Raw genomic sequence first — 14,132 nt, 5'->3', positions numbered from 1 at the left:
GTTTTCAGTATGTGGCATCTAATTCTCTTGGATCTTTGCTTTAAATAAAGCATTAAAAATGACTTTTTTATTTTCTGATAGATATTTAATCACGCTCACTACCCTCAGTTTCAGTCCCTGTCGGTGTTAGCAGCAGTTTTGGCAGCGTTTGCTCAGATTCTCCTGGGGCTCCGAGGTGTTCAGTCTCAGAGGGTATGGGGGGAAGGGCCTTCTGGGTTGGGGAATGGGGACCATGGTTCAGCCTTGGGTTTGCAGCCGAGGCCGGCAAAAATCAACTGTTATTACTTTGAGGTCCCATCCTGCTTCTCTGCTTTCTGTTCTGATGACTGGGCCCTGCTGCCGGCCACGTGTGAGTTCTGGTACTTCCAGGCAGGGTTTTTCGGGGAAGTTACTGCACCTTCACCCTTGCCCCTCCTTCTGCAAGGAGCTCAGGCGGCTGGGAGAGGCGGCTTCTTTATTCCTCCGAGTCCACCACCCAAAACCCGGGGTTCTGACCTGTGGTAGCTCTTAGGCACGCAGATCCTACGCTCAGACGTGCTGGTGTGCAGTTTGGGTGTTTTTTGTTGAGTTTTAGATGTTCGACTTATTGTTGTTTCAAGGGGAGAGATCAGGGGACGTTTTTCACTCTGCCATGTTTTTTCCAAATCTGTTGCTCTCTTAATAGAGTCTTTGCATTGATTTTTTTTATTATGAAAAATGTCAAGCATACAAAAGTAGAAAGAATAAATAAACCACCATATCCCCATCACCTAGCTTCAACAATTAGCAAGTCATAGCCAATCTCGCTTCATCTACACCTCCAGCTACTTTCCCCAACCCCTAAGTTAATATTTTGAAGCAAGGCTGTCTTTTGATGAACAGTTCTTAATTTTAATGTAGTTCATTTTATCAATCATTTTCTGAATGTTTGGTGCTTTTTAATAAACTTTACCAACCAGGAGGACATAAAAATATTTTCTTATATTACATAAACTTTATTGATTTGCCTTTCCTACTTAGATCTACAATCCACCTGGCATTGATTTTTTTGTGTATGGTGTAAGGTAGAGGTCAATTTCATATTCTTCCATGTAGATATCGAAATGATTAAACACTACCTATTAAAAAGATAGTTCTTTCTCTACAGCTCTGCAGTACCACTTTTTATCATAAATCAAGTGACCAAGTGACCAATCAAGTGATCAATAGATGTGTGCATCTATTTCTGAATTCTCATTTCTGTTCCATTGGTTCATTTTTCTACCTTTGTCTTAATTACTATAGCTTTATAACAAGTCTGTTATGTGGTAAGGAATACCCTCATCTTATAATTCTTCTTCAAGAAGACATTTCCAGGCAATTCTAGAATGCTTTCTATTTCCATTTTAGAATTTAGAATTCTAAAATTTACACACACACACACACACACACGCACACACACACACACACACACACACACACACACACAATCCTCCACTAATCATGGAAAGTAATGTAGTAGGAAGCTCTAAGAATAACTGTCAGAATCAACTTTATTGGAAATCTGGAATCTAATATTTTTAAAAAAGCAAAATTTAGCGTAACCAGGAAAGTACTTAATGAAGAAAAAGGCTGCAAAATTTCAGTAAAGAAGCATTGTGGTGTTTTTGCTTACCCACCTAACAACCCTCATTCCCCACTTGGTGACAGCTATGGGGACAAAGGTTCACATTCTGTATGTGGCTGGCTAGGGCTAGAGGGTCAAATACAGATCTGTTGTAAAAAATTGTGGTTTAGTATTTTGACCTGTCTGGTAGTTTCTAGAGGGATCGGCACAGAGGCTTACCTTTGTTTCATCTACTTCCATACAGTCCCAAGGCTGGGCTGGCTTCTAGTACTTAAAGTCATACACTACCCACAGCCACCAGGGGGAAAGGGATGGCAGACAGGGCAAGAACAGGCAGACCCAAAGCCTGGGAAGGACAAGGCTGAGGAGCTGCTACTTAATGGGTTGGGGGTGGAGTTCCTTTCAGAATGAGGAAAATGTTCTAGAGATAGTGGCTGTACAGTATTGCAAATGTACTAAATGCCACTAGTAATAAATTTACGTTTTGTGTATCTTACCAAAATTTAAAGAACATTTTTAAAATCTGTTGGGATTTTGATTGGATTGTATTGAGTATCAATTTGAGGAAGACTGGCATCTTAACAATATTGAGAGCCCAATCCATGCTGCCCAGATTCCTCTTCACAAGAGGATTTTAATGCCCAATCACAGGGATTGTGATCAGCAGACAGCCTCCAGCTGTGAGCATCTTCAGTTTCTACTAAAGTGTTCAAGGTGTGAGGGGTGGCGGGGTGGGGAAGGGGTATAAAGACCAGTTTGAGGTAGAACAACTCTGTTGGGCAATATTCACTCTAGATCTCTCAGTAAGATTGTCCCAGGCTTTGTAAGGTCTGTATTGCAGTTCAAATCCTCCCTTTTCCTTCCTTTCATAGGAGCTGATCCCTAATAAACATATGGCACCCAAACTGCATGTCAGCATTTTCTCCCAGAAACCCCAATCTGCAATGTTATTTAGCTCTTCTGTAATTTCTCTCGATAATGCTGTATCACTTTCTGTATAGAGGAGTTGCATATCTTTTGTTAGATTTATACCTTGCTTTTTCATGCTCCTCTAAACGGCAATTAGAAAATTTTTATTTTCTAATTTTTGATTCTAGTATATAGGAAGATAATCAACTTTTGTTTATTAGCTTTGTTCCCAGCAGCTTTGTTACCCTCATTTATTAATTCTAATAATTTATAGATAGATTCTTTTGGATTTTCTATGTAAGCAAGCATGCTATCCTCAAAATGAGTTTTACTATTTTCCTTTCCAATCATTATACAGTTTATTTCTTTTTGTGCCCTTCTACACTAAATACAGCCTTCAGTAAAGTGGTGATTTGAAGTGGTAACTATTGTTTCACACTTGATTTCAAAGGAAAGTGCTTAATATTTTATCATTATAGATGAGGTATGCTATAGGGCTTTATTTTGGTAGAATAATTTCATCCGATTAAGAAAATTTACTTCTATTCTTATTGAGCTAAAAAAGTTTTTTTCTCCTAATCCAAGAATGAATGTTAAATATTTTTCTCCTTTATTGAGACATTATTTTTCTTTTACTTGAATATTAAACTACTTAGCATTTCAGGAATACACACATTTTGGTCAGGATGTCTTATCCTTTTTAAATATCACTAAATTTAGTTTGCTAATATTTTACTTAAATTTTTGTACCTATATTCCTGCAGAACATGTAATTTACTTTCTCATATTGTCTCTGTCAGATTTTAGTATCAAATTTAGCTGGCCTCTTAAAATAAATTGGGAAATGTTCCTTTTCTGTTTGTTTTCTAGAATTTTTTAAACATAGATTATTGTTTCTTTCTTAAGTGTTTGGAAGGATTTACCAATGAATCCATCTGTGCCAAAAGTTTTTATTTGTGGGAAGATTTTTAAATTACAAATTCAGCTTATAAGTCTATTTGTATTTTGTATTTATTCTTGTGCTAGTTTGGATAGTTGTATTTTTCTAGGAAGTTGTTTCATCGAAATTCTCAAATTTATTTGCATAAAGTTGTTTATAATATACTTTTATAATCTTTCTAATGTCTCAGAATCTATAACAGTTTCTCTTTATTTCGTTCTTGATATTAGTTATTTGTATCTTCTTTCTGATTTATTTATTTATATTTTTATTAAAATATATTTGGCATATAAAATTGTGTAACTTTAAGGAGTTTGACATGTTAATTTGCTACATTTAATAATTGTAAATATGATTGCCATGTTAGTGATGATTAGCACCTCTATCATGTTACATTATTATCCTTTATTTTTAGTAGTTGGCATAATTAAGTTCTTATTTCTAAGTTCTTAGTAAGTTTGATGATTATTTTTTTCTGTATTTACTATACTGTGCATTAGATCTCTAGGGTCATTATGCCTTCTCACCTAGTTTAATATTATCAGGAGACAAGTTTGAACTGTCCACTGATAGAAGACCAAAATTTTTTTCTCTATTTTCCATTTGGTCCAGGGCACTAAAATTTAGATCAATTACATATAATTCTTACAAATTTAAACATGGATTTTTGATTTAATAAAAGCTAGTTTGGAAAGGTCATCTTGTGTTAAACTCAGATTGATCAGTCACAATTTTTTTCTCTGAATTTACCTGGAAGAAAATATTTATTATGTAAATCATATATTTAAGGACTTGTTTAAAACTTCTGTTTTATGAATAACAAATCACTTGGCTTTTATACTTACATATTGCATAGAAAGGAAACATAGTTTGGTATCATTTTTCCAGTTATCATGTAGGCTGTTTTACTTATTGGATATCCATAAGAAATTAAATCTTAAAATAGTGTCTAAGTTAAAAATAATTATTTGATGTTTATTCACTTGATCTATTTCATAAATAATCAATACTCAGCAACTATTTTAATATGATAGAGTGAGAAGTAATGAATTGATATATACAGAATGTTGGAGAGTGATTTTTTCTTTTTATAGGCAGAGCTTCTAGATGCTGCAGCTGGTGTTCATGTAAGATTCAGATTTGGTGGTGTAAGTACAGATGAATTCTTATTTGGTAGTTTTAAAGCACATTCATAAGAAATTTAAAAGATGTAATTTTAAAAAAACGTTAACCATTTTTGTAATTAGATTACAATGGTCCTTTGTTTCATCTACAGGTTAAATTTCCACCTGAAATATACTATAAAATTTTCACTCAGAGACATGTTGAGGATCTGTGTGCTAATAGCCCTAGAGATTACACAAAACTTTCAGCAAAATATGCATCTTATATTAAAAGTGATAATCTTCAAGAAGAGGATCATAGTGGCTGGTATCGTCGTATAGAGAACAATGGCTGGAGGCCTGTTTCTGATAGGGTAAGAAAAGAGAAATATTAATAATTTTGAATCTTATGTATTTAGAAACTAACTTGTCCTTTTAAAAATTAATTTTACAATTTGTTTCTAAAATAGTAAATCCTAGTAATTTAGCTGATAAAAATTGCTTAAGTTAACCTCTATGGGGTTACTAATAGTACTTCAAGATATAGGACTATGTCCTTTTTTTCTTACATTTACTTCTCCTTGTAGTAATTAGCTTTAATCTAGGCCATCTTTAGATATTCTCTGATACTCAGCAATTTGCCATCTTTATAACAAAGTAAATTTGAAGATGTTGTTGACTCTGTATTAATCCTTGGACTAGAGTTGAGAGTTCTTGAGAACAACATGACATTTCTCTTATAGAACTTGTAACAGCAAAGACTGTTAAAAATCATTTGTATTTTTATGGTGTTGGGGAATTTAACATGCATTAATATTAATTGAACAGAATGATTTTAAATATACATAGTTTCTAATGTGTATATGTAATTCAGGGACTTTTCTATAGACCCTCATGTTTAATAGCCTTTTTGCAGAGATAATTTTTACCTAAAGATATTTGTAAGCTAGATTAACATGATCTGGTTTCTTAGCTCTAGATGTCTGTTTATATGGCCTCAAGTATCTTCATTCAAATCCTCAATCTCTGGTAGACAGGACTGTAGAATATGGTATGTTGAATATACTGAGTAAGAAAAGTGAAAATGATCAAATTATGAATTCATTCATTCATCTAACAAAATTTATTGCATACCAACCATGTGTCAGGCATGGTTGTACTAGATTCTACGGATACAATAGTAAATATGAATAGTCCCTCTCCATCAAGTTGTTTGCCTTTTAGTTAGGGAGAGTGTCAGTTAACAGGATATTTCAGTGCAGTGCAATAAATATGTGCTTTAATAGTGGCAAATACAGAGTATTGTGGGGGATAGCAAACTCTCCTCCTTGTTACTTATATGTGTATGGTGGGAGAAAGGAAATGAATCAGAAGTAGGAGAATAGACAGCCAGTTAGGATAAAGTGTTATTCAGGGAAAGTCAAAAACTCTTGGAATATAACGGTAAGACTTCTGTGTTCTTGGAGGGTACCTATACTCCTTGAGGATTAGAGTCTTCAAAAGCCAACAGCACTAAGAGTTGGCCATGTCTGTTCTCATGAGAAATACTTTTAGAATATGTCTATTCATTTATTCATTCAACAAATGCATTTTAAGTACCTCAGTACACTAGTGCTACTCACAATGTGCTACTCACCTATCACTTAATTAGAAATACTGTAACAGAGTTTATCTTCTTCTCTATTTCTATCTTGGCATATTCCTACTGAACACGAAAAAGTTCTTGTCTATAACCAGATAACCTCACAATCAGTATTTCAACATTTTCTATATTCATTTTTAATTTCTCAATAGTTTTGGATATCTACTGAAGATGTAATGGTGGGAGACGAAAAGGAAAGTACATTCCATTTCTCTAAACTGAAGAGAAGGCAAGATATGGAAAAGAAAAGAAAAATTAAAAAAATAAAATGGATGAGGCAAATGTAAGTTGATGAATTATTTAGACTTTATTTTATCTTGTTAAAAAAAGAAATATTTAGACTTACTAAGGAATTATACAGTATTTTAAGTTTTTTAAAAAATTGCTATCACTACTAAAATAAGTACATGTTATTTTTAAAAGACAATGTAAGGTTAAAATTATATTTTAAAAAATACATAGTAAGCAAACATTTAATAAATGCTTATGATGTGTCAGACATTCTTAATCTCTGGAATATAAATGAGAAAAGACAAGTCGTCTCTGACCTCAAGGAAATCACAGTCTATTAGAACATTGGATATGAAAATAAGCATTTACTCTTATATATCACATAACTTTCATTTGGCCCTTAAAACCCACTCTATACCCTTCTCAACCCTTCTTTCTGCCCTAAGAGACTATGTGGATTACACTAAAAATCATTCTGGACCTATCTAACAAATGATAAAAGCAAATGTCAAAAAATAGAATTGTTTTCAGCTTTCCTTGACTGCATACCAAAACAAAGCCCCAACATATTTAAAGGAATACAAAACACTCCAGTACCTAAAATCATATGAAATTCACAGTGTCTACCATATAGTAATCATTACCAGGCATGCAAAGAAGCAGGAAAATAAATCTCATCTGAGAAAATAAATTATTAGCAACAGATCCACCAAAAATATCTTTAAAAAGTGAATATGAAAGAAAAACTTTTCAGACAAACAAAAGCTGGGGCCTCTTATCATGAACAGACCAGTACTACAAGAAATGTTAAAGGAAGTTCAGGCAGAAGAAATGATTCTAATTAGAAATCCGGATTCATACAAGAATGGAGAATACCAAAAATGATAACTATGTAAGTAAATGTAAAGAACTTTTTTCTTACTATTTAAATCTTTTTAAAAGGTAATTAACTAACTACTGAACTATACACTTAAAAATAGTTAATGTGGTAGCTTTTATGTTATATGTTTTTACCATAATTTTTAAAAAGATAGATATTAAATTTTTTATTATAAAGGAATGAGTTAGTATTGATATTGCTAATCAAGTTCTACTTAAATTCTCAATTCCACAATTGTACTCCTTTTCTCTTATATTGAAAATCTTCATTTCAAACAAGTTTTAATTATAAAAATAACTATAATAAAAATATGATACAATTGCTAAATAAAGTTCAAATTTTTTAAAGATAATTTACTATTTAAAGCAGAAACAATGACAATGTATTGCAGTATTTATTAATTTATAGCAGTGTAAAAGTTAAATGTATGATAACAATACCACAAAGGCTGGGAAAGGTGAAATGGAAATATACTGTTAGAAGTTCCTTATACTACATGCAAAGTGGTATAATATTGCTTAAAGATAATTAAAGATGTATACTACAAACCCTAAAGCAACCATAAAATCAACCATAGCAACAAAGATGTAAACCTCTATTATAAGCTAATAATGGAGATAAAGTAGAATCATAAAAAAACAATTAATCCAAGAGAAGTCTGAAAAAAGAGGAAAGGAAACAAAGAACATAGGACAAAAAGGAAATGAATAGCATGATGTGGATTAAAACCAACCATGTCAATAATCATATTAAATGTAAATGGTCTATATGTTATATACAAGAATTCACTTTAAATGTAAAGCACAAATAGATTAGAAGTAAAAGCATGGAAGAGGGTCATTCTAACAGTAATCAAAAGAAAGCCACAGTGACTGTATTAATATCAACTTAGTAGATTTCAGAGAAAAGTATATTTCCAGCGATAAAATGGATCATTTAAAATAATAAAGGAGTAAATTTATAAAGAAAACATAATAATTCTAAATGCTTGCTTACCTAATTACAGAGCTTCAAAATACATGAAACAAAACCAATAGTACTGAAAAGAGAAAAAGACAAGTTCAAAATTATAATAACAGATTCCAAAAGCATTTTCTTAGAAATTAATACAACAAATGGGCAGTAAATTAGTAAAGAGATAGAAAACTTGAGCAACACTATAAACCAACTTGAAATTTTTGTCATAGTTGGCATTTATAGAGCACCACACCCAAAAACACAAACTATATATTTTTTCATATTCTGGGCCATAAAACAAACATCCACAAATGTAAAAGATAAAAATCAGACTAAAGAAGTTCTTCAATTACAATGGAATTAAAGAGAAATTAAAAATAGAATAGACTTAGTAACAAAAAAAATCTGGAAAACCTTCAAATATTTGGATATTAAACAGCATAACCTTTAAATAATCTATGAGTCAAAGAAGTCACAGGGAAATTTGAAAATATATTTGGTTTAATGAAAATAAAAATAGAACATATTAAAATTTGAGGATGCAACTAAACCAGTACTTACAGGGAAATTTATAGCATTAAAATACTTATATTAAAAAAAGAAGAAGGATCTCAAATCGATGCTCTAAGCTTCCAGCATAAGAATCTAAAAGAAGAACAAATTAAACCCAAAGCAAGTAGAAGAAACAAAATACTGAAGGTAACAGCAAAAATCAAGGACATTGCAAACATAAAACCATCAGAGAAAAATCAATGAAATCAAAGCTTGTTTTCTTTGAAAAGAGCAATATAATTTATAAACCTGTTAATAAATTTTTAAAAAGAGAGAGAACACATGCAAATCAGAAACATTAGAAATGAAAGCAGAGATATCACTAAAGATCCCATAGACATTAAAGTAGTATAGATCTATTGCAAGCAACTTAATAAATTTGAAAAATTACGTGAAAGAATAATTTATTGGAAGACAGAAACCAAAGCTCACTGAAAAACAAATAAAGATAACATGAATAGTCTTATATCTATTAAAGAATTTGAATTTAAAGTTTTTAAAAATTCTGACAAAGAAAACGCAAAGCCCAGATAGATTTCCTGGTGAACTTTAGCAAGCATTTAAGAAAGACATAATACAAATTCTGCAAAAATATTTTCAGAAAAAGGGGGAACACATCCCAACAATTTCTATAAGGTATTACCAAACATAAAAACACTCAAGGCTTATAAGAATAAAAATATATTATAAGAAAATAACAACCAATATCTCTCATGAACAGAGATACAGGGTAATAAATAACAGACTGAGTCTATCCCAGGAATACAAAGTTGACTTAACATTTGGAAATCAATCAATGCAATTCACCATGTTAACAGACTTAAAAAGAAAACTAGGTATGATCATCTCAATAGATGCAGAAAAATTCTTACAACAATTCATATTAAAAACTCTTGGCAAACCAGGAATAGACGAGAATCTTCTCAATCTGATGAAAGGCATCTATTAAAAACAAAACAAAACAAAACAAAACAAAACCTACAGCTAACATACTTAATGGTGAAAGACTGAAGCCTTTCTAAAATCAGGAACAAGGCAGAGATGTTTGTTCTTGCCATTTCCTTATAATATTACCCTGGAGGTCCTAATCAGTCAAGTAAGGCAAGAAAGAGGGAGGAAAAAGACATTGAAATTGGAAAGGAAGAACTAAAACTGTCTTAATTCACAGTTGACATGATTGTCTAGGTACAAAATCCTAAAGAATCTACCGAAAGGTACTAGAACTAATAAATGAGTTTATCAGGGTTGAGTGATACAGAAAGTAATTGTATTCCCATATCTAGGCAACAAACAATTAGAAACTTCAATTTTAAAAAATACCATTTGTAGTAATATTAAAAAATATGAAATACCTAGGCATAAATCGAAGAAAAATTCTGCATGACTGTACACAGAAAACTACTAAACATTGCTCAAAAAAGTTAAAGAAGACTTAAATAAATGAAAAGACATAAGGTATTCATAGATCAGAAGACTCAATATAGTTAAGATGTAAATTGTCTCCAAATTGATCTATACATTCAATGCAATCACAATCAAAATTTCCAGCTGGTTTTTGTGGAAATTGACAAGTTGATTTGAAAATGTATATATGGAACTGCAAAGGAAATAGAATAGCCAAAACAATTTTGGAAAAATAAAATTTGGAAGACTTACACTATTTGATTTCAAGACTTATAATAAAGCTACTATAATTGAGATATTGTGGTATTGGCTTAAGATAGACATATAGATCAATGGAGCAGAATGGAGAGTTCAGTAACAGACCCACACATACATTGTTAATTGAGTTTTAACACAGGCACCAAGGCAACATAATTGCAAAAGGATATTCTGTTCAACAAATTGGATACTCAAATGCGGAAAAATGAACCTTGACCCATATCATCCACCATACGTAAAATTAACTCGAAAGCAATGATAGATCTCAATATAAGAATAGACCATAAAATATCTAAAAGTAGACAACGGACAACAATCTTAGTGACCTTGATTCTGACAACAATTTTTAAGTAGGACACAGAAGGCATGAAGTATGAAAGAAAAATATTGTTAAATTGCACTTCATTGAAGTTAAAAGCTTTTGCTCTCTGAAAGACACTATTATAAAAATAAAAAAGCAAGCCACAGGCAGGAAGAAAGAATTTGCAAAAAATATCTGATAAAAAGCTTATATTTAGGATATTTCTTAAAATTCTCAAAACTCAGTGATAAGAAAACAACCTAATTTAAAAATGGGCGAAGATTTGAACAAACACTTTTCCAATGAAGATATATGGGTAGCAAATAAGCACAAGTTAAATCATGACTGTCATCATTAGTTGTTAGGGAAGTGCAAAGCAAAACGATAATTAGATACCTTTACATACCCACAGGAATGGCTAAAATAGCCCGCCATGCTAATTTTTGACACAGATATGGAGAAAATGCAGACTGGTACCTCCACTTTGGAAAACAGCTTGGCAGTTTTGATACAAGTTAAGTTATAGAATGCACCTGCCATTCAACCCAGCCGTTTCGCTCCTAGGTATTTACCCAAAAGAAATAAAACATGTGTCCACAGAAAGATTGTATATGAAGATTCATAACACCTTTATTTATAATAGCCAAAATCCAGAAACAACCCAAATGTTTATCAACCCAAAAGTCAGTGGATAAACAATTGTGATTTATCTTCACAATGGAATACTATTCAACAATACAAAGGAATGAACTATTGATATTCATAGCAACATGGATGAGTCTTTAAAAAAAATGATGCTGAATGAATGAAACCAGTCCAAAAATTCTATATATGTGAAATCTAGAAAATACAAACAAATCTGTAGTGATACAAAGCAAATCAGTAGTTGTATGGAGAAGAGAGTGAGAGGAAGGAGGGAGGGAAGGATTACTAAGACACACAAGGAACTTTAGGGGGTTGATGGTATGTTCGTTTTTTTTTATTGTGATGGAATCATAAGTGTATACTTATGTCAAAACTCTTTAAGTTGTACAGTTTAAATATGTTTACTGTACATGAATTATATCTCAATAAAGTTGTAAAAAAAATTAAAAGAACATGTGCAGACAATCAGAAGATCTCCATGAAGTAGTCCTTCATCTCCTGTAGTCGCAGAGTGGGTTGCGGTCAACCCAGGGGCTAGTTGCAAGGGTCACAGGGTAACAGTGCCTGCAGTGCAACCAAATGCTTAACCTGTCAGGTCTTACACACTAAGGTAAGGGAACTAGTGGAGAAGAAGTAGAACCTTTAGACTTGGAATGGGGACATTTAGACAGCTATAGACAAGGCTGAGAACTTTGAACCTTTAAATTCCCCTGTTTATTGGAGGAAACCTTCTATATTTGGGGGGAACCAGCCCTTCTCTGCATAAAAGCCTTTCAGTGACTGTACCTGGTACAGTTCCCTTGTACACTTAGGATTCCCCTACAACCATGTCTCATTGCCTGGCAGCCCAAGGTGAGAGTTGTAGCTAAGAATATCCCAGATAGAGAGGTACAAGGTAGCTGAGAATATCCCAGATAGAGAGGTACAAGGTCAATTCCAGGAGATGGCTTATAAACCAAAAGAGTTAAAAGAACTTGCCGATTTATATTGATAGGAGCCTCAGAAGCATGTGTGGAAGTGGATTCTAAAGTTGTTATATCAATAGTTGTTCAGGCTAAATTTATTGATCTGACCATACTCATCGGAGATTATGGATTTAAAGTGTTGGCTTGAGTACCCAGTAGTGGTGTCGATAGTGTTAGGTTGGCTAATCAAAGCCTGAACTTGACTAAAGTTTTATAGTTACAAAATGCCTAAACTTCTCTGGTATACTGTAGAAAAAGGATTTCTGAAGGCTCAGGAAATGATATCTTTGTTTGTATTTGATATGATATATATGTTTGTTTGTAAATGATATATGTTATCTTTACATCTTACTCTCAGAACTATGCCACCCACTAGCTGTAACCCCAGGATGCCCCAGACGATATACTTTTCATAAAGTCATTAAGAAATGAGGGGCCCACCAGAGTTCTTGATGAACTCTGTGTTGACTGTCTTTTATAAACTGGAAATGACAGCAGGGAAATCTTTGATGGGATTGGTTCACTGGGAAAAATGGAACTTTGGAGTGATAGAGTTCAGGTAGTGACACAAATTGTGGCTAAGCTTCCAGATGTGGTTTCTTTAATGGAGCAGATCAACACAGCTCCTGGCACCTGGTGTGCTGCTATTGACCTGGCAAATGTGTTCTTTCTCATCCTAGTCAGTAAGCAAAAAAAGAAGCAGTGTGTGTTTACATGGAGAGAATAGAGAGTTATCTTTACATCTTACTCTCAGAACTATGTCAGCTCTCATCTTAGTTCACACAGAACATATCATGTCTGTTTATTACATTGGTGACATTATACTAATCACATGTGATGAGAAGAAAATAACGATGGCAGGGGAAACATGGTGGAGTAAGATACGTCCTAAGATCTCTCCCCTTGAAACAACAATAAGCTGAAATCTAAACCTCAACAAAAACACCCAAACTGCGCACAAGCACATCTCTGTGGGATCTGCGCATAAGAGCTACTACAGAATAAATTTCCATTAATACCCAGTCGGAGAAATAGTCCATTAAACACCATAAACAACCAAGATGACAAGGCATCTCAGAAAGAAAGAGAAAAATCTCTAGAAAATAAGCTTACAGACATAGAAATATACGACTTAAGTGACAAAGAATTCAAGATGTTACTTCTGAAAAAACTCAGTGAGTTCCAAAACGAGTCATATCAACAATTTCAGGAATTGAAAGAACACCTAGATGAGCAGAGCAAGGAGATTGGAACCCTCAAAAAGAACCAACTAGAATTTCTGGAGATGAAGAACACACTACGAGAGTTGAAAAATGAAATAGCAAGCTTAGGAAACAGAATCGACCAAATGGAGAAAAGGATCAGTGATATCGAAGATGGATATCTAGAAACAAATCAGAAGGAAGAAGAGAGAAACCGAAGAATGAAAAATGATGAAAGAGAAATTCAAGAACTAGGCGAGGAAAAGGAACAGGTACTAGAAAGCATTTCAGACAAATAGTGGACAAGAATTTCCCAAATCTAAGGAATGAGCTGGAGCTTAGAATTCAAGAAGTCAACTCAATTATTTCAACCCAAAAAGGTCTTTGCCAAGACACATTGTATTAAAGTTATCAAAAATTAACGGCAAAATAGAATTCTCAAGGCAGCCAAGGAGAAGAAAACAGTAACTTAGAAAAGTAAGCCCATTAGATTATCTTCGGAATTCTCAGTGCAAACCTTACAAGCCAGAAATGAATGGAATCAAATAAATCAAAACA

The 14,132-nt window shown here is 32.9% G+C and overlaps 1 protein-coding gene across 1 annotated transcript in view; it reads left to right on the top strand.

Moving 5' to 3' along the window:
* The window catches only part of CUNH11orf65 (chromosome unknown C11orf65 homolog), a 42,356-nt gene that overhangs the window by 19,718 nt on the left and 8,506 nt on the right, over positions 1–14,132 (top strand). Inside the window, exons 4-6 of the mRNA XM_025047905.1 lie at positions 4,529–4,582; positions 4,711–4,911; positions 6,332–6,462. Of these exons, the coding sequence (XP_024903673.1) occupies positions 4,529–4,582; positions 4,711–4,911; positions 6,332–6,462 (386 nt within the window). The remainder of the gene's footprint in view (positions 1–4,528; positions 4,583–4,710; positions 4,912–6,331; positions 6,463–14,132) is intronic.

Source organism: Pteropus alecto, unplaced genomic scaffold (assembly GCF_000325575.1).
Source record: "Pteropus alecto unplaced genomic scaffold, ASM32557v1 scaffold385, whole genome shotgun sequence".
In the NCBI taxonomy this organism is placed as follows: Eukaryota; Metazoa; Chordata; class Mammalia; order Chiroptera; family Pteropodidae; genus Pteropus; species Pteropus alecto.
This window is presented reverse-complemented; position numbering and strand designations above follow the sequence as displayed.